Source organism: Dipteris shenzhenensis, chromosome 22, assembly GCF_047967505.1.
Source record: "Dipteris shenzhenensis isolate YYH24624 ecotype China chromosome 22, Dip_SZ_1.0, whole genome shotgun sequence".
NCBI classification, from domain to species: Eukaryota; Viridiplantae; Streptophyta; class Polypodiopsida; order Gleicheniales; family Dipteridaceae; genus Dipteris; species Dipteris shenzhenensis.
Genome location: NC_141617.1, coordinates 50596944 through 50617817, shown reverse-complemented (window position 1 = coordinate 50617817; position 20874 = coordinate 50596944). Strand labels below are relative to the sequence as shown.

The 20874-nt window shown below is 43.2% G+C and overlaps 1 protein-coding gene across 1 annotated transcript in view; it reads right to left on the bottom strand.

Moving 5' to 3' along the window:
• The window catches only part of LOC147888250 (GPCR-type G protein COLD1-like), a 183407-nt gene that overhangs the window by 103125 nt on the left and 59408 nt on the right, over window positions 1-20874 (bottom strand). The window contains exons 5-6 of the mRNA XM_087393199.1: window positions 16303-16432; window positions 15970-16048 (exon numbers count right to left, since the gene is read on the bottom strand). Of these exons, the coding sequence (XP_087249325.1) occupies window positions 15970-16048; window positions 16303-16432 (209 nt within the window). The remainder of the gene's footprint in view (window positions 1-15969; window positions 16049-16302; window positions 16433-20874) is intronic.

Genomic DNA, 20874 nt, shown 5'->3' with positions numbered 1-20874 from the left:
CCAAATACACAGAGCAGGATGTTTTATTATTGCAGATAGACATTGCCAAGGCTTTTGACACCATCCAATGGGATTTTATTTCACAGACTATGCATGCATTGGGTTTTGGTCACAAATTGCAGCACGTTATTTACTGGCTATACACTAACATTAGAGCTGCCCCTACATACTATCTAGGGATATTTCTAAAGCCTAGACTCTTCATTGTCAGGGCTGTCCACTTAGTGCACTTCTATATGCTATTGCCACCCATCCCATGCTTCAATACATGGATCATCTAGTGGTGACTGACATGTTGCATGGTTTAGGGATTCCTAGAAGCAGCACTATGATTGCTCATGATTATGCTGATGATTCATTTTTTACTCCTCAGAATACTAAGCAAGATCTATCTTCCTTGATGTACGCATTATCATTATATGGTCTTGCTGCTGGTCTTCATGTAAATTTTCAGAAATCCAAGTTGCTGCCCTTGCATTCCAAAGACTGGCATTCCATCTTATGGCCGGGGGAAATTGTCCAATCTACTCAATTGATTCACCACCTTGGTTATCCTTTAGGTTGGGCAATTACTCTTCACCAACAGTCTGATTGGGTACTTGCCAAGCTAAAGAAAAAGCTTGAATACTGGAAGTTAGCAACATGTCAGGCTACGGATTGTTCAATCCATTTTGATGGCATACATACAGTTTTACTTGCCTTTGATTACGTTCAGCAAGGGAGACATTAGTTCTTTCATGTCAATGGTTATGAAAACCTTCTGGTGCTACAAACATGGCAAGAAAAGTTTGCGATTTCTTTCGGTGCAACATCTCTGTTCACCAAAGATGCATGGGGGTCTCAATATTCTAAATATCCGTGTGCATATTCTTGCTCATAAAGGTAAATTGATGCTGCAATTTATGCACGGTTCTCAACCTTGGGCTGCCATGATGTCATTTAATTTCACATCTCACCACTCTTGCCTTTGGAAGCTGGAAGCCCACTCACTAGGATTTCCTTCTTGGTTGTATTGATGGTAAGATCAAAGGTTGTCCACTAGTTTTCCCGCATGTAGATGGACTAGAAACATATACTCTCGCACTTGGAATGGCATGGTAGGGATTCAATGCAAGGAAATTCTCTACGAGCCGAGGGCATACATTGGTCAAGGGGTTTTGCCCATCAACTGGCTTTGCAGGAGCCTCGACGTTCATATTTTCTTAGTTTGAAAGGGATCCACTCGATTGTAGATGTCATACACGATGATGGAACCCTTCTTTCTTTCCCTTTGGCTGCTGCAATATATAATCTTGGTATGCACTATCGCCCTGTATGGCACACTATTACTCATATGCTTCAACATTTTCAGCCAGTGTCCCACATTATTGTCTCTTCCTTGTATAAAGTCCTTCTGCCCTTACCTTGGGTTTCTCAGAAGACGAATAATTTTTGGCAAATGAAACGTCCTGCAAAGTGGTGGCGAAAGTGACTACGAGGGATTTGGCGCAAAGTGGTGGCGAAAGTGACTACAAGGGATTTGGCATTCAAAAATTCCTCTTTGACAACAGGTTTTCTTGTGGAGAGTCTTGCTAGGGATTCTTCCTTCTAGGCAGATTTTGGCACGCAGACATATAGCTCCCACTATTTGTCGCAGTTGTTTGGCTCCACGGGAATCAGTGCCTCATCTACTTTGGCATTGCTCCACACCCGTGATTTTTTGGGATTCCTTGGGCAGTATTTGAGAACTTGATTTCCGAATGCTACTTTTGGAAAATCTTTCTGACTTTTTGGGATTCGCCCACCTAGACGGGAGTTTGATTTATTTTTCAGCTGGGTTCGCTCTGGACTCTATGGAAGGATAGAAATCATAGAGTCTTTGGTGATCCAATTTTTCACTTTTATCTTTTTTCAGGCACTCTTTGCAGCAATCCTTTTATGACTGTCTGCAAACTCAATATATAGACTATGATGTATACTTGTCATATATTGAGATCTTCTCTTGATGTATTTAAGCACTTCCTTTTTTTTTTGGATAGTGTCTTTGTAATATAATGCAAAACAAATTTCACCACACACAAAAAATGTGTGTGTGTGTGTGTGTGTCATGTGCCTCATTTATCCTGGTTTTGTCCATGTTCTCGTAAGTTCATTGATCTTCTTCGGCAGCGCCTGCGAGCGAGATTATCAACTGTTCCTTTTGGGAAGTTTTTCTAGCTCTTTGGTTTTCATCCACCCAGACCAGAGTTTAATCTTTTCTTTGTTTGGGTTCGCTATTGGGCACTCTGGACTTTATGGACAGGCAGGAACTGTAAAGTCTTTGGTGATCCTATATTTTTCTTGTTTGGCTTTTTTAAGCGTTCTCTGCAACAATCCTTCTTTGATTGCTTGTAGACGCGCTGCATAGATCATGATGTATATCTAGCATACACTGATATTTTCAGCTAATGTAATTTCGGCTACCTCATTTTGAGGTTGCTACTCTTGTAATATAATCAATCAAAAGTTTTCACTAAAAAAAAATTGTGCGCTAATCATGTGGAGGTCACTGGCCACTTATCCGTGGATTCGCAAATGTCTTTTTGTGTCAGGACTTCAATAAATCTCCAGATTTTGGTGATAGCACTTCTTGAAAAGACGTGATTGAGCAAATGCAATGGACTTCACAAATGCCAGTGACATATGGAAATACATAATGCATTGGATTACTCCGCTAGGCTAGACCAATGATATATGCTTAATGCCACTCAATTCGATGCTTGATGCAAAACACACTTTGCAAACTTTATCAGTCACGAGTCATTCTTAAGGGCTTGCTCCTCATGAGATTGATGCCTTGACAAGAGCTCAGTTTTTCATTCAGAGGAATGATCAAAGGAAATTGCTTAAACGGCAAGTTAGAGCTAAACACAAGCCCCTAATGGATAAAGATTGCTCTTCCATAAAAGGTTTCGCACTTCTTGAAGAATTCACGCTCTCCATAGGCTGAAGAAATCTCATCTTCAGTCGACTCAACACTCTTTTGAGCTACAAAATGAAGTCCATAATCACTTCTAGAGCCTCTTTGTTGCACCTCGTCCACCAATCAGCAGGTCATAGATGCTTGGAATGCCATGCTTGATCTTGTTTATCCGATTATCATTGCTTCCCAAGCATAACAAGAATGGAGCCTTCTTCTACCCTGCAAGAATTGGATTCTGCTACATAAATCGAAATCCTGATGTGTGGGAGTCTTAATATAGAATTCTTTGTGGCTTATTGGGGTCTCTTAAAACTATTTTTTACGATCAAATGGGCCTTGGGATTCTAGCTTTCCCCTTATGCTGCTTGCTACATCTGCTGCTTAAGAAGCAGGTATGTGACAATTTATCAGACTAGTTCCCAATCACACTCATGCCTGCGATCTACAAATTGGTAGCCAAAAAGATTGTCGACCACACCAAGGATATTCTTTTTTCTGGTTTGCACCTGGGGCAATATGGCTTTGTACCACACCAACAAATCATGGATACCGTTGCAAATGCTAAAGGCTCTTGATACAATCCACAGGGATTTTGTAACCTTGGTGGGGTTTGACAATAAAATGAAATATGCTATCTACTGGCTTTATAAGGATGATTTGGATGTGTTCATGTCAAAGGCCTTAGAATTCTAAAGTGTACAAAGTACGGATCGAAAACCTCTTCACTGCCTCAAAAAGAAATTGGTTTACACTCCAAAGATGCATGGTGGACTCAACATACTTGACATTCATCTACACCTCATTAGCGATAGGAAAATCAAGCAAGCAAAGAAAGAATCTAAGTATCCCCATAAGATAATTTCTTGAAGTAGAAAGTACACAAAATGGGAGTTATGTGTCACATTTCTTGAAATTGAGTACTCCAAAGTTAAGGACTATTTTACAAGACCCCATTTGTATTTGGCAATTACACCAGGGGGTCAAGCATAAACATGTAACATAGCACTTTAGTGCACTGAGGGATATTCTTTTAATGGGGGGACCTACATGCCATTTATATGCATGAGAGGATTATAAAATAGCAACTTAATGTAATTTTATATGTAGATTCATGAAGAAGTATCACAGTTTGAAAATATAAACACATACAAGGGTTTAACCAATTACATGAAAAAATCTAAAAATGCAAAAATAGGGGTAATTTTTAACCCATGCTTGCTCGCACATGCTTTATGGGTTTATGAAGAGTGACCCCCCGAGTGCAATTAAAAGGTAGAGGATGTTAATATTTGGCTTTTTTTTGCCAAAATAGGCAGTGTCTTCTCGCTCCCTATCATGGGAAACCTTGCTTTGAATTTGGTGCAACAAATTGGCTAAAAATTCACAAAAATCATTTTCTATGCACGCAATTTTTAAAGATGGTGCAAAAAGGCATGATATTCATTTAAATCATGCCTTGTCATTTGATTTGATATGTAACATTATGCTAGTTGTTTTTTACAATCAAAAGATGCAGGGATGTTAAAAACTCAAAAAAATCAGACTTTGACAACTTGCAAGGATACAAGGATGTGAAAATGTCGTCTTTTGGGCCAAAACAAGGAGTGTGTTAATGCGCTCCCTGTTTTGCCTAAAAGATGAGGGAGCGCATTAATGCGCTCCCTGTTTTGCCCAAAAGATGACATTTTCACATCCCTATATCTTTTGATTTACAAGTCCAAACAGGATCATGTTACAATCAAATCAAATGGCAAGGCGTGATTTAGATGATTATCATGTCTTTTTGCACCATCTAGGAAAATTTCATGCACCAAAATATGAATTTGTGGTCCATTTGTTGCATTGGTTGGATTCGTGGGATGTAAGAGTGAAAGAATTGTTCCAAGAGTGAATAGAGTTAAAACTTGACAACTTGCAAGGATACAAGGATGTGAAAATGTCGTCTTTTGGGCCAAAACAAGGAGTGCGTTAATGCGCTCCCTGTTTTGCCTAAAAGATGAGGGAGCGCGTTAATGCGCTCCCTGTTTTGCCCAAAAGATGACATTTTCACATCCCTATATCTTTTGATTTACAAGTCCAAACAGGGTCATGTTACAATCAAATCAAATGGCAAGGCGTGATTTAGATGATTATCATGTCTTTTTGCACCATCTAGGAGAATTTCATGCACCAAAATATGAATTTGTGGTCCATTTGTTGCATTGGTTGGATTCGTGGGATGTAAGAGTGAAAGAATTGTTCCAAGAGTAAATAGAGTTAAAAAAGATAAGCATTTACATATGTGTGGAATCTAGATTAATCCATTCAAGGAGTCCTTTGGGACACCTCACTTGTGTGAAAGGTTGCATTGATTATCTCAATTACTATGGTGGAAAGAGAGAACTTGTTTGTAGTAGGTTTTGTCTTTAATACCAACAATGACTTGGCAATGAAACATACCAACTCTCTTATAAGTGATGTGAAACTAGTGTTAGTGGCTTTAAACTTATATGCATACTTAATCTTCTAGCATTGAGAAAACATATGAACTTTTGAATAAATTATGTTTTCTGGCTACTCAAGTAGGGGATTTATAACTCATTTATTGTTTTATATCGCTCGCTTTTTTGGCTCGCTCGCTTTTTGTCACTCGTTGATTCAGGATTGGCAAGCTACATGGAATACCTACATTGAAATGGGTGGCAGCAACCAATTAGTAATTCCTTGCGTTTTTGCGCCTTGAAAACATTCATAGGAGTAGGGTGTTTCGAGAGCCTCTGGCTACTTTTAGAGACTCGGTGATCTTATTTCCTTGATGCACATGGGTTGCTTAGTGCAGATGAAGCCGTTGATATGTATGGCATGCTACTCTCCTTCCCTGAAGCAAGGCAACGGCATGGATTGTATATCCATCATAGGCATATTTGGAATACAGTGGTGGAATTGCTTGCCCCATTACAGCCTGTGACTCCTATTCAAAGCCAAGAGAGACTAGATAATTGGGCATTGTTCTATGGAGGCCTCAACTCCGCTCTTTTTCTATGGTTTTCCTTACCACTACAAAGGCATATCACTTATTATTGCTCCCCCCATGGATTCAACAACATGGCAATCCCTTACAGCATCTAAACTAGCCTGAAAGGTGGTGGCGTGATGTGCACTCGCATATTTGAAAAGCAATCTTCCTCGTAAGCGAAAGGTCTTGGATGGGCATTGAGACTACATGGAACGTGGGAGAGTGTGACACACGGGAAAAGCCACTGATCATCAAGTTTAAACATGCCAACGCAAGACAAGAAGTTCTCATGAAAGAGGGCAAGGCTGAAAGGGACCCCAATCTTCATCAATGAAGATCTCACACTAGTGCAAATCAAGCAACAGAAAGAGGGCATCGAGAGGGTATGGAGGCACGGGAAAAAGGCAAATGTGCAGTGTATTGTATGTTCTACCATAAACCTGTCAAACTTCAAATACCACTGCCTTGTAGCTTGCTCTAAACCTTACAAACTTTTCTTCAATGTGCATACTGATTCCTCCTTTCCTTTGATCTCATATCCCTATTGCTGTTGCATATAAATATCTTCCTCTAGATTCCCATGAAGAAATTGGTTTCTCGACTCTAAAAAATCTGACTCTCTTTTGTTTTTCATAAACACAGTTCTCATAAAACTCCAAATCAACCTGCTTCAAACTTGTCAATAGCTTTCTTGAGTGAAGAATCTGCATACCCTTCACTCATGTGTACAAACGGCAAAGCCATCATTCAAGAACAAGGACCCCATCCCAAATAGGAGTATGCAGCCTAGCAGACTACTTCGGGAATGGTAAAGAGACGTTATGCTCTGCACAAGGCAGCTTTGCTGAGACTTTCCGGGGGAAGCTCATGTAATATACACCAAGACACATCAAAGCCCAAGGAGGGGGTTGCCCATAGTGTAGAGTCATTCAAGAATGGCGACCCCTACCCCATCTCAAATAGGGGTACGCAATCTGGCAAACCACTAGTGCTCTGTCCTTTGCTTTCTAGAATGGTAACAAGACCTTATGGGCCTCACCAGGCAACTTTACTGAGACTTTCCAAGGAAAGATCTTGTAGTATACACCAAGACACATCAAAGAGGGAGCTGTCCATAGTACATGAGTAGGCTTTCACACTTGCACAGAAGCCGGTTGAGATAATCAGATCATGATACTTGGGGTGCATGTTCACAAGCCCCAAGTTTACCATGAAACCAGCAACATAGGCAGGGTTGACTAGAGGGCATGCTTCAATATTGAGATTGGAGAGACGGTGTTTGTAGGCAGATTTCCAGCACATACATACAAGATCACTCCTCTTTGATGCCCACCCTATATGCAGGTGCTTTTTAGGTTGTAGCATTTAAAGCGAGTCGAATGGTTTTGAGAGACAACGTGCCATGATGTTGTCCTGCATGATTTGAGGAAAAAGATATACTCCACGCGACATTCTCTTAGCAAAGTTTGCAGTGAGATCCCTTCACACAAATGCTTCTTTGCATATCATCACCTATCTAGTTCATGCCAATCAATTCGGATGGACAGATGCAAGAGGCGACAAACATTGCATGGCTGCCTCTCTCAAAGATCACTACTTGCGGATCTCAGAGGCAAGGTTAGCCTAACCGCCGAGCTATGCCCAGAGTCACGTAACATCTAAAAGCAAATTGATCCAATCAAGATTCTTTGTCCATGTGGGAGATGAAAATCCAATCAAATCCATGCCCAAAAATTCCTAAATAGTTCCTACTCGGAGTCAGTCCCTTCGCTCACATACTGTTTCACATCATCACATTTCTTGAAACCCAATGTTCCACATTTTAGTGAGTAGAAGTCATAGTGTTTAGAGGCATTGACCGATTGATCAAAGGACATAATGTACATGATTTGATTTTTCACACATAGGCCATCATTGTAAAGCCTATTTGGCTATTTTTTGGATTGTGCACATCATTTGAGCCTTGTAAACCTCTTGGCTATTCCCGGCATCATTTGCCACAAGCCTTATAAGAAATTGGATTATATTTTGTAGTTCTATATTCACCGATAGTTTAGATTGAAATTTGATACAGATAGTGTATTGCAAATTGATCAAAGTGGACAACACAATTGTCTTTTCAGTAGCCGTTTTGGCCCACTCAAAGGGTTCCTCGCTCATCCTAGTCAATGACATGTGGCCATTTTTCTTCTTAAGGCCCAGAGTCATAGAGATCAGCTCATACAAGCACATAGGAGAGCACAGGAGCAACTGGCTGAGCCCAACCAGAGCACGCTCACGGATGTTTTCTCTAGTGACCCAAGCTAGAGACACTAGGGGACCAAATGTAGTATAGAGCCATAGGGCTGGGTGGAGACTCGAACGAGGACTGCAGACATATCCTCTCTTTTCTACATTGGGAGACAGACTATTAATGTAACGATAGCACTTGTGAGATAGTAGACTACCTCACGGAGACTACAGAGGGGGAGAAATGGACTTGGGAAGGCCAGATACCAACATCGATCTATCATTGACTTTCTTCGACGACGCCAACCCTCGACAGATTCAAAGCCACTATTAAACAAGCTTCTCTTGTCTCTCCTTAGCCATCCAGTGGGTTGGTCCCACAGACAACATACATTGGTCCAACCACTTGGATGGACAGATGACTGATTGGTAGGCAATCAAGGGCTCCCCCTGGTGTTCCCTTTTTGAGTCTCTCTCGCAGTGACAGAGGGATGTACTACTTTTTTCTCGTCACAGATATCACCCTTGGGTATGGATGCCCATTTAGTGGCCCCACTCTTAGCTTTCATTGCATCTAGTGTTTTTTGTCTCATAGACCCTTTGGTCTTTCGTAGACATTAATGCACTTTCTTTCTTTCCCATCTTCTGAAACCAGCCTCAACAACATAAAGGGTGGTAGGATCCACTTAAATACAGCATACACAGTAAATAGACAAGTAAATATGCACCACAGAACAAATCACAAGGGAGCTAGAGCGCTCCTACTCAGAAACAAGACACCGATTGGCCCCAAACCCTGGCGCCCCTTGCGGTATTTATTTAACATTCATTTGAAGCCAAGAGGCTGATTACAAAGGTCTCTCGAAAGCTGCTCCACAGGCAAACCAACGCCCTCAGATTTCCCGTCCAGCCCACCCTATAATTCCCTGCTCAACTTCAAACGGTGAACAGCATCCAATCCCTAGGCAATCCTGTATCCTCTTCCAACCAAAGCATGCAACAGAGACCTCAATAGCATCCACTATCTGAACCACTCCTGCAATCGCACATCCAAGTGCCCAACCAGCCAAACACGGCTGAATAACTGCAAGACAAAGCCCTCAACAGCTGAACTCTAGTGCAATCAAACAACCAAACACTTCCCAGCGAGTTTCTTCAATCTGTAGCCTCCCTGTCCACTGCCCAATAGCATAAATCAACCCTTCTTCGCGAGGAAAGAAACCCAAACGCAATAACTAGCCAGCAACCAATCAAGAAACGGCAAAAATAGGCAAAGACAAGCCTTCTTCTACCTAGGATCCACAGAAGAAAGGTCACCTTGGCTGGAAAACCCTAGATCCTGCGGAGATAAGCTGATTCCGCCCTGGCACAGCCCAGAAGCAGCCTAGAATAGAACACCCACGCTTGGAAAGATACCAAAACCAGCCACAACACCCAAAAAGCTCCAGAAGTCAGGTCGAAATCTCTTGCAGAGCCTGAAAGCCTTAAAAGGCAAGTCGCATTTCACCTGGAGCAGGCTGGTCAAGTCATGAACTCTTGAAACAGCCCTAGAACCAATCACAAGCACCTGGAACAGCGTGGAAGAGCCCAAAAGCAAATCACAAACTGGAATAGACACCTTGGCAAAAATCGCCACCTGCAACAGGATCCTGGATCAATTGCGATTTGCTTTGGCATGCCCTGGATCACCTGGAGCTGGCCACTGGGTAAAAACGAATTTCCTTGGCAGGCCCTGGATCACCTGAAACTAGCCCCTGGGTAAAAACGGATTTCCCTAACAGGCTCTGGATCACCTGAAACTGGCCCCTGGGTAAAAACGAATTTCCCTGGCAGGCTCTGGATCACCTGAAACTGATGATCTGGCTCCTTTGGAACTGATTTGGCCAATTGCATCCAAAAGAAGGGCTCCCTCCCCCTTTTAAAGCCCTAGGCTCCAAAAAGCAATGTTTTTTAATTGCACCACTCTTTTGGCTCCTAAAAGCAATTTTTTAATTGCACCACTCTTTTGGCCCCCCTGTTACACACTTTGGCCCTAGGAATTAATTGCCTAGTAACTGGGCGCACATTCACTATTTACAAGGGCCCACTAGGAATTTTAATTCCCCATGTCCCACCCCATGGCCGGACCCTCGCGTCCTAGAGGCTCAAGGCAGTCACGCGCAAATTACGGGAGTCGCAAATCAAAAGTCCCATAATATCACGTCCTCGTGACAAACCCCCCTCTTGAAAGAAGGCAAACGTCCTCGATTGCCTACAAAAGAAAACCAAGTGAAAACACTACAATGTTTGTCAGGCAAAAGACAAGCAAACATTCCACATACATGCATACATGCATACATGCACTCACAAACAATATGCTCCCCACGATGTCCGATCCACCTCACGTATGGCCATCCCTAAGAACCCACTGCCAATGGTACATCATGAGCATATGTAAACACTTAATGCATGCACATAGATACTCAGACTGTACTTCCCAGGGATAGTTCATGCATGCTTTACCCACCTATGGCCATCTCTTCAGACCCACACTAGTGGTACATCATGAACATCCGAAGAACCTGAGATATCAAATCCAAATCTGACTGGACAGCCAACCATGCCGCCAACAGATCACCAACAATGCATATAGGATTTGTAGAGCTGCAAATAACAAATCCATATAGCATTGCAAACCAAGCGACTAGTACACCCACTGTGACTAGTACACCACGTATATCGCGGCCAACGATGCACGACATAGACCACTTCCAGGAATTGCGCATCCGGAACCAAGGTCTAGGGGAATCCATTCTCTTTTTGTCGAAACCACATGACAAAAAAGAGCATTCCCATCTTGTCGAATCCTCATGACAAGAATAACATGCATATTTTGCCGAAACCTCATGGCAAAAATAGCATTCTTATTTTTGTCGGAACCTCATGACAAAAATAGCAATCTCATTTTGTCGAAACCTCATGACAAAAGAAGATCCAAAAGTAGCAGGGAAAACACCATCTTGCAAACCGTATACATCATCCAAAATCAGATGCCAAAAAGAGGGGCAGACTCTGTCATACAAAATTCTTTTTACAAGTACCTGTATACCGTGCTATACAAAACTAGCCGTAAATACCCCGTTGTGGAATTAGGAACTCTTGCCCTTCGGAACATTCCGTGGCTTATCCGTGTCACTAGCCGGCTCCTTCCTCTTATGGTTGGAACAATCTCTAGACCGATGTCCCTCCTCTTTGCAAATAAAACATTTACCAGCTTCATATAAAGCGCGTCGTTCCTCTCGAGACAAACGATTACGTTCATACTTTTGGCGATTAGCTTTTCTATCGGACTTATCCCCGCGAGATCCATTCTTAGATTCCTGCCTTTGTCCACCTTTGAACCCAGAAGTCCTCCCTTGCATCAAAGCATATGCCGTACTAGCATTCTTGATAAGCTGAGACATATTGGAGACTTGAGTCTTCGTGCAATAGTCTCTCAACTCCTTAGACAGCTTGCAACAATATGTCTCAACCTGCTCAGTGAAAGGAACAATTCGGTAGGAGCTAACAGGAAACAAAGCCGCCCAAAACTTGTTGTTGTACTCCTCCAAATTACAGCAATTACTGGAATTCAGCTCATGCCAAGCAGTCATGATATCCACTTCAAAAGTCGTGGTAAGCCACGCAGTTGAAAACACCTGCTTGAAACCTACCCACGTGTTTGGTACAGTGTTTTGCATAAGCATCGTGGTCCACCACTGAAGTGCATTCCTCTTTAGAAAACTAGCAGCCCGGAGTATCTTAGATGACTCTGTGAAATTCCCTCCTGTGTAAGCTGCATCTAACTACTGCAAAAAGGTCAAGGCCTTGAGTTTGTCCTACACCCCACTAAATGTCTCAAATTTCACAGCTGCACCTACCTCTTTAAAGTCTAAACAGGTGCCTGGGCAAACGGGACAGCAGCACTCACTCTATCCGCCACACTACCAGCATTAGGAAAAGCTGTACTATTCAAACCAGCACCCAAATTTTGCATATTTTCCAAAGCAAGGCTACCTGTTGCTACATTAGGCATACCTGTTTGCATCCCTGGGGCTGCTCCAACATTTGCATACACCATGTTCTATCCCATGGGCTATAAACTAGGCTGAAACCCAACTGTTTGACTGGCAAGCATACCTGAAAATTGGGCTTGTGGGCTGACCATAGCCTAAAATACTGAACCACCACCAAAATAACCTGGCTGAACTGGGTTTGCCAAAACTCCTTGCTGTCCGGAAACCATGGACTGAAAATTATTACCTTGAGTCGGTCCCGGAATCGTGTCAGACTGTTGCTGCTGACCATAGGGGATTTGAGAGGGCTGATCCTAAAAAGTGACATGTGGTCGCTTGTTAGCTTCAACATCCCTATCCCCATCGTCAAGCTTCCTTTTCTTCGGCTGCACATCTAAGTTCATCATCTTCTGGAAGCGAGAATCCTATGTGAACTGCGTGAAAGCACTCATGAAACTCCGCATCTGTGCCTTGAATAGTTCCACATCCTCCTCATCTGTCCGATCATCCTGATGCTCTGCAACATGCCAAGTCTCCTCTCCTGCATCCTGGTCACCACCAAGAGACTGAGACATCTGCTCTTCCTCCTCAGTAAGGCTCACAGATCTCTCCCTGTGTGACATATTTACTGAATAGTATGTTGTCTTCTTCACCTAGTCTGTTGGACTTGCACCAAGCCAACCACAGGCTCCCCTCTTGAAGAAGTTAGGTGGATCCCGGCAATGGAACCATTGAAACCAGCCTCAACAACATAAAGGGTGGTAGGATCCACTTAAATACAGCATACACAGTAAATAGACAAGTAAATATGCACCACAGAACAAATCACAGGGGAGCTAGAGCGCTCCTACTCAGAAACAAGACACCGATTGGCCCCAAAACGATGGCACCCCTTGCGGTATTTATTTAACATTCATTTGAAGCCAAGAGGCTGATTACAAAGGTCTCTCGGAAGTTGCTCCACAAGCAAACCAATGCCCTCAGATTTCCCGTCCAGCCCACCCTATAATTCCCTGCTCACCTTCAAACAGTGAACGGCATCCAATCCGTAGGCAATCTTGTATCCTCCTCCAACCAAAGCATGCAATAGAGAGCCCAATAGCATCCACTGTCTGAACCACTCCTGCAATCGCACATCCAAGTGCCCAACCAGCCAAACACGGCTGAACAACTGCAAGACAGCTGAACTCTGGTGCAATCAAACAACCAAACACTTCCCAGCGAGTTTCTTCAATCTATAGCCTCCCTGGCCACTGCCCAACAGCATAAATCAACCCTTCTTCACGAGGAAAGAAACCCAAACACAATAACTAGCCAGCAACCAATCAAGAAATGGCAAAAACAAGCAAAGACAAGCCTTCTTCTACCTGGGATCCACAGAAGAAAGGTCACCCTGGCTGGAAAACCCTCGATCCTGCGGAGATAAGTTGATTCCACCCTGGCACAGCCTAGAATAGAACACCCACGCTTGGAAAGATACCAGAACCAGCCACAACACCCAGAAAGCTCCAAAAGTCAGGTCGAAATCTCCTGCAAAGCCTGAAAGCCTGAAAAGGCAAGTCGCATTTCACCTGGAGCAGCCTGGTCAAGTCATGAACTCCTAAAACAGCCCTAGAACCAATCGCATGCACCTAGAATAGCCTGGAAGAGCCCAAAAGCAAATCGCAAACTGGAACAAACACCCGAGCACAAATCGCCACCTGCAACAGGCTCCTGGATCAATTGCGATTTGCTCTAGCAGGCCCTGGATCACCTGGAACTAGCCCCTGGGTAAAAACGAATTTCCCTGGCAGGCCCTGGATCACATGAAACTGGCCCCTAGGTAAAAACGAATTTCCCTGGCAAGCTCTAGATCACCTGAAACTGGCCCTTGGGTAAAAACGAATTTCCCTGGCAGGCTCTCTGGATCACCTAAAACTGGCCCCTGGGTAAAAACGAATTTCCCTGGTAGGCTCTAGAACACCTAAAACTGATGATCTGGCTCCTCTGAAACTGATTTGGCCAACTGCATCCAAAAGAAGGGCTCCCTTCCCCTTTTAAAGCCCTGGGCTCCAAAAAGCATTGTTTTTTAATTGCACCACTCTTTTGGCCCCTAAAAGCAGTTTTTTAATTGCACCACTCTTTTGACCCCCCTGTTGCACACTTTGGCCCTAGGAATTAATTGCCTAGTAACTGGGCACACATTCACTATTTACAAGGACCCACTAGGAATTTTAATTCCCCAAGTCCCGCCCCATGGCCGAACCCTCGCATCCCAGAGGCTCAAGGCAGTCACGTGCAAATTACGGGAGTCAGAAATCAAAAGTCCCATAATTTCACGTCCTCGTGACATCTTCTATGCAGCTTGCAATCGAGGAAGATGAGCATTGATGGTACGCACGAGCCTCGAGATGGTTCCACTCACAAGGCATGTCTTGCGAAACACAGTAGGAGATTCATTAGGTCATTAGAGACAATCTATGGCATGTGTATACCCATAGGACATGGGTATCTCTTTTGAAGCCACATCCAATGAAAATGACCTTCTACAGAGATCATTTCCTCCTCGATGAGGATGTCTTCATCCAGGCACCAAGGTACCTACAAATTCACCTTCCCATGCAGAAAGGACCACCATGGGCCATATCAAGGCTGCGTCCAATACATTCCAGATTGAGGCAGGATGTGAGATTACTGACATGACATCATAGAGGCTTGTGGCTCTATATTCTTTGCCCCACACGAGAGCTAGAGACAGAGAGGTATGTTTTGATCTGATGCCCATGCCCCAGATACTATGAGATCGGGGAAAGGTATCATTGTCTTTTCATCCATGGGTATAGACATGGACGAAATCATTGATTACCCAGATCAGAGATGCGATACACTATTCATACACGAAGGTTACCCGACTCAGGTGTAGAATCATGAGGCCCGCCACAAGACCCGGCCCTAGACAGCAAGAGATCACATACTTCTTCACACAAGAAGATGTAGGTTGGAGACACTGCAACCATGACCTAGACTTCTAGATACGTTGGGTCAGCAAAAGATTGGACACAGGCCCAACGAGCACTCCTTAAGGCATCTCGACATCAGGACACCTCACGCCACCCTCGAGTAAACACTACAAAGATAAGTCATGGATGCCAACAACAGTATGTTCTAAAGATAACGTGACTCTCAGTGGGACCCTAGTTTGGCTAACACAGAGCTCAAGCTATTCATGACTAACAAATGACTTAGATATAGGACACAAGACATAATATGATAGCATCCACTTCTGAAAAATGAAGGTTTTTGCTATGTTTGTAGTTGGCGCTAATGGAGGTGAGATACACACCTCTCCTTTCCCCATGGGGAGTGTATTCTCATGTTGATTTCAGTTCTTCTTCTCATAGGTCCTTTTGGCCTTTTGCTGACCTTCATAAATTTCTCTCTTTCTCTCCGACCATTTCCCTAGCAGCACCACCACTTAGATAAGGGGTAGAAGCACTCACTTAGCTACTCCATGGACAATCAAGTGCCCATAGTCACTCAAGCAAGCAAGCAAACATCCTAACCATCTAACTTGTCGCTGCAGCGCTTGACAGCACTTGAAGCTTGTAGTTTTGGAAACATATTGGTATTTATTCAGGATCATCTCCTAAAATAAACGAGTGTCTGAAAAGAGATGTTTTGGGCTAATCCACCAAAAAAAATTTGATATGATAAAATTATATTAATCACGTTGCTTCCACAACATTCTTTCAAATTGGATTTTCTATATTTATAGAGTCAAGGCCTTTTACCTTGTTCACGTTCATCTTCCTGAACAGTCCGCACAACTGTCCCAATTAGTCTTCTGAAAATAGATCTTGCCTCCATTTGCTGGCAGCAATAGAATTTAAGAAATTCGTATGTTAGCAAAAATTAGCATCTAATCAAGGGATCCTATGTTAATCTAGCTCAACCACAAATACTTCAGCAATACAAGGGAAATCATCATGCCACCAATCATCAAACATAGTGGAATGCAAATGATTTTGACCTATACGATAGGTAACATATCCTAGGAAAATGTGAATCCTTTGCCTTTGTAGCATTACATACAAAAGAGAAATTTAACCACATATGTAATATACCTTCTGCGTACCTTGTATCCGCTCCACCTCCATGCGAGAAAGGATGATTTTCTTCTTCTTTGCAATACATATATCCATAGCCTGTAAAAGTCTCCTTTCAAGGGCAACAACATCTGCTTCTTCTATCTCCCTAAACCAAAAAAAAAGGCTGTTTAGTAAAGTATGCATTGATTGGTTGATTTGGAAAAATTATAGACTTGGAAAGGAACCATATGCAATCCTATCACTGATCAACAACTGAATCGACGAGAGAGAGAGAGAGCTTAAATCATGAGAAAAAGGCCCTAATCAGGGAACTAGAGGTGTACAACACAGTCTTAAAGTTCTAGTGGAAGTTGAAACTGCAACTGAAAAGAATGTACACTCTAAATGTGTATGTGTGACCCCTAAGGGGGACCTTGTAAAGTATTACCAACAAGGTGATTTGAGCTTTGTGCAGGCTTGACTAGAACAAGGATCCAACTAAGAATTCTAGTGTCTCTGAAACATCTATAAGATCAATTGCTGTCATCCTAGATGCCACAATCCATCGGCGAGAAGAAATAACCAGGTGCTATGAGAATGCATTAAGGATGCCTCAAATATGGGAAGAACTCGCTGATCTTGTAGCAACTTTCGGCGTCTTTGGAGGATGGGGCTTGGGATCCGGCTTCCTAAAGCATCCACTTCGTGTGGGCTCCACTCTCGTGAAGAGGAAATAATTGATCACCTACTATCGGCACCCTTGTCCAGCTATGGTTCTCATGAGTCAATGTCTATTTTCAATTATCTATGATACAAAGAGAGTAGTGCGGTACTAGTCCAAAAAATCAATGATCCACCATATGTCTAGAAATCCTTAAACGAACAAACAATGATATTGACCCAGAATTTAATGGTACCCGAGGCACCTCATTAATGCATGCTTCTCTATATCGACCTCACCTATGTCGCACAGTTTGAAGTCTCAAGCCCCAATGGTGTCATGTGGCCTCACCCTCTCACCCGAAATTGGTGGGCTGATGTTCAAAGCGAAATTAGTGGGATGATGTTCAAAGCTGGCTCATGACTATCCATATTCAATGTGAGAGGTGGATCTTGTTTAAGAGTTAATGCTCAATTTGATATATAGTCCTATGTCAATTTTGGACCAACTAGTGGTCCATTTAAATATCGACATCAATTAAGCTCAACTAGGGCAGGTTATGTCAATAAAAATTTCACCTACCACGTGGTCATGTCATCACAAGTTGGGCAAACTCTAATTTTGTACTATATATGTCCAAACTTATCAAGTCTTGTACTTTCCTTTCACAAACTTTGCACATGTTATCCTTCTAATTGGGAGAGAAAATTTCATGAAATCTAGCCGACATTTCCATTCCCTTGCTTCCAACTACTCCCAATAGATCTATAGGAGCCCCGTGCCTGAATTTGGTTAGGTGAAAGAAATGCGCTCTATGGAACATCATTTTGGTGGCATGTGCCTATGGTGAGGATACCTATTCGTTGAATATACGCTTGCCATAGATCATCTTCAATGACATGGTGGATCTTTCACTATGTCAAGTGTAAGAAGGGGGGAATCCAAAGAGTACTAGGGTGGAAGGAGATGATCAATAGACAAACCACAACAGTGAAACCATCAGGTGGCCCATGAGTACCAGCACACCTCATCTCTGAGCTACATGGATGATGAGTGAACCCTCCATTATAACATCTGTCTATCCTCATTAGTCTAGCCATACTATCAAGCCTAGCAGAGGTACATAATCTGAAATGATCCATCTATGTGCAAAGGTTTCACTACAAACTCTACAAGAATCATGTCATATGGAGTGCTTCACTTTCACTCATCAGCTCTGAGATTTACTTCCTGACATGAGTCTCACTAGAGTGCCAACAAGAAGAGATTATGAGTTCATGTGCTAAAAATGGGCTTGGCAACATTTTCACTCCAACCTTGCTAGTGAAGCATGTCCTTTATTCGACCATGCCTTGGCTACCACTTTCATGGCAAACTTGGGTCTCATGGAGATGTACCCTAAAGCTCGTAAAATTGGTGAGCCTAGGGTTTACCTTCGTGTCCCAGCTACTATCACAAGATGCATGTACAGCTACCAGGTGTCTCTACAAAACCACTATTTCTCAACATGAAGCATGACAAGGACGAGAGTCTATGCCAGTGATGACCCCTATCCTCCTAGAGTGTCCACAAAAGAAGCCAGCTCATCAATGTGGAGCTCACAAGGTTAGGGGATAGGGGGCACTCCTATGTCACACCGAAGGAAGTACTTACTTTTCCAACATGCCCTGTTGTGTTACTCACTATGCCTACAACTCTCTCCTATATATCCATAATTGCCCAAATGATGCCATCTACCATGCCATGAGCCCAAATAATTGTCCAAATGATGCCATCTACCATGCCATGAGCCCAAAGCCATGAAATGAGGCGGGTCCAAGGTACAAAGTCAAAAGCAATCAAAAAGGTTACAAAGAAGCTACTCTATTTCCGATATTTGGAATAAACCGAAGTGGAAGTATCATGTATGAAGCCTACTCGATCAGTGGTTGCATACTTTCTTTGCTCGGCATGTTTACTCATGTGTATCTTAGTGCCAATCTATACACCCTATGAAAGAAATCCTAGTAATCATATTTTGTTAGCGAGTGTAACCCGCCTTCAGTTTCCTAAACGGCAGTAGACCGTAACTATCTTAGCATATTCATTATTCACAGCCATATTGCATCATTTCCAGCCACTTAATTTCCACGTAGAAACAACTTGAGAAATAACTAGACGGAGGCTAGAGTGCCCTTGCTCAGTGAAACCAAATACAAGACATCACACTAGCCCCAAACACTTGGCGCCCTTCCGGTATTGATTTATTTCTTTAGAAATGGAATTTGTACACACAACAAGGGCTCACCCTTGCAATTTGCCTCACTAGCTATTCCACTATCCAAGCCAAACATTGGCTACAACCTACATTCAATCCTAGTGCACACACTAGTACCCAAGTGCCAAGGCAGGGCTAAGGCATTCACCATTGTCCATGACCAATTGTAAAACTGTCCAGGCATTCCACAAAGCATCCAACTTGCTCTAAGGGTCTGGCTATCCCACAATCCACTGGACAGCCTCTTAGGGCGACATTGCATGAAACCGGCCTCTAATCACTCAGAGGGCAGTGGAACTAAACCTTTAATCACTTCAGCACTTATTTACAGCTCACAAAGCATATATCACAACCATTAACCATTGCATGATCACCATTTGGCATTTACCCATTTGTTCACAAACAAAACCACTGAAAAAGGGATGGAGGCTAGAATGCCCCTGCTCAACAGACATAGACAAGTGCACCCGATTGGCCCCAAACACCGTGGCGCCCCTTTCGGTATTTCTTTATATTTCACAGTGAAATGATTACAAGTTGCATCTGGGAGACCTTCCCTGCAACTGAGCACGCAGCCCCAATTCACTAAGCCTTCGCAAGGCTTTCAAGCATATAACACCATCACATAAGTGCACTTAACCCGTAGGCTCAACCCAAAGGCATTCTCTTTTCCGAGTGCAATTCCATTGGCTGTCCAGATGCAATCACACTGCACCCCAGCTGCACTCTCCTTGAGTGGTTTCCAGATGGCATTCACAAAGCTTTTCAAAGCTCCGAAATAAAATCAGCAAAGTACCCAACCAAAGAATGACTCATGTAGCACTGCCTGGGCACCTGTGAGCCAAGAAAGAGGCGGCACACGAGGCCAACCAATAGCTTATGGCAAAAAGAAATTGCAGTAGCAAAATCACAACTCACCAAGCCCTGAAGACTCGAACCAAGTCCTCAATCGCCAAGAGGACATAGTAGCCAATGCCCAATTGCATTCTCAGCCAAAGAGGAGTGCAAAGGCATGAAGAAAGAGCATTTACAAGAGCCGACCAGCAAGAATTCCACTGAAAAATGCGAAAAGAAACACTTCTGTCGCGAAGAAGTGGGAGTTCTTGGGCTCAAAAGAAGCGTGCTTCAGAGAGGAATGCATTGAGAAGGTTTTGGAGAAGTTTCATCGCCGGAAAGTCCTCCAAAACTGAGAAAAACCAGTCAACCAGCGCGTCGAACAACTCGAAATTCAACAAAAAGCTGTAGCTTTGCAAGAGGAGAGGCCCAGGAGGCGGTAGAAGCAAAAAGGTCCAGAAAAAGCCACTTTTGCAAATTCGTCCAGCAAAAGAAGTGCTCAGCTCTGCCCATTCTACCAAACGCACGGAGGGAAAAGCATATCACTACGAAGGGGAGGCAGAGGGGAAGCCATCGGGCCAAACGGAAGTCGAGGAATCCAAACGGGTGAGGAGTTATGAAGAAAAACGGAATTCAGCTGGAGGAGGCTGAAAAACCAGTCCAAAATCTCAACAAAGGAAGAAGATGAGAGAGAAAACCACACATGTGAAGTTTAGAAGGCCCAGGAAGGTCCAGGAATGGCAAAGGAGCATGTAGAAGGCACTAGAGCCACCTGGAACTCTAGGGGGGCCACTGAAGGTACATGGCCCTCTAGGGGGCCCATTAAAAATGCCACGTCATCATTTCCCAACAACCA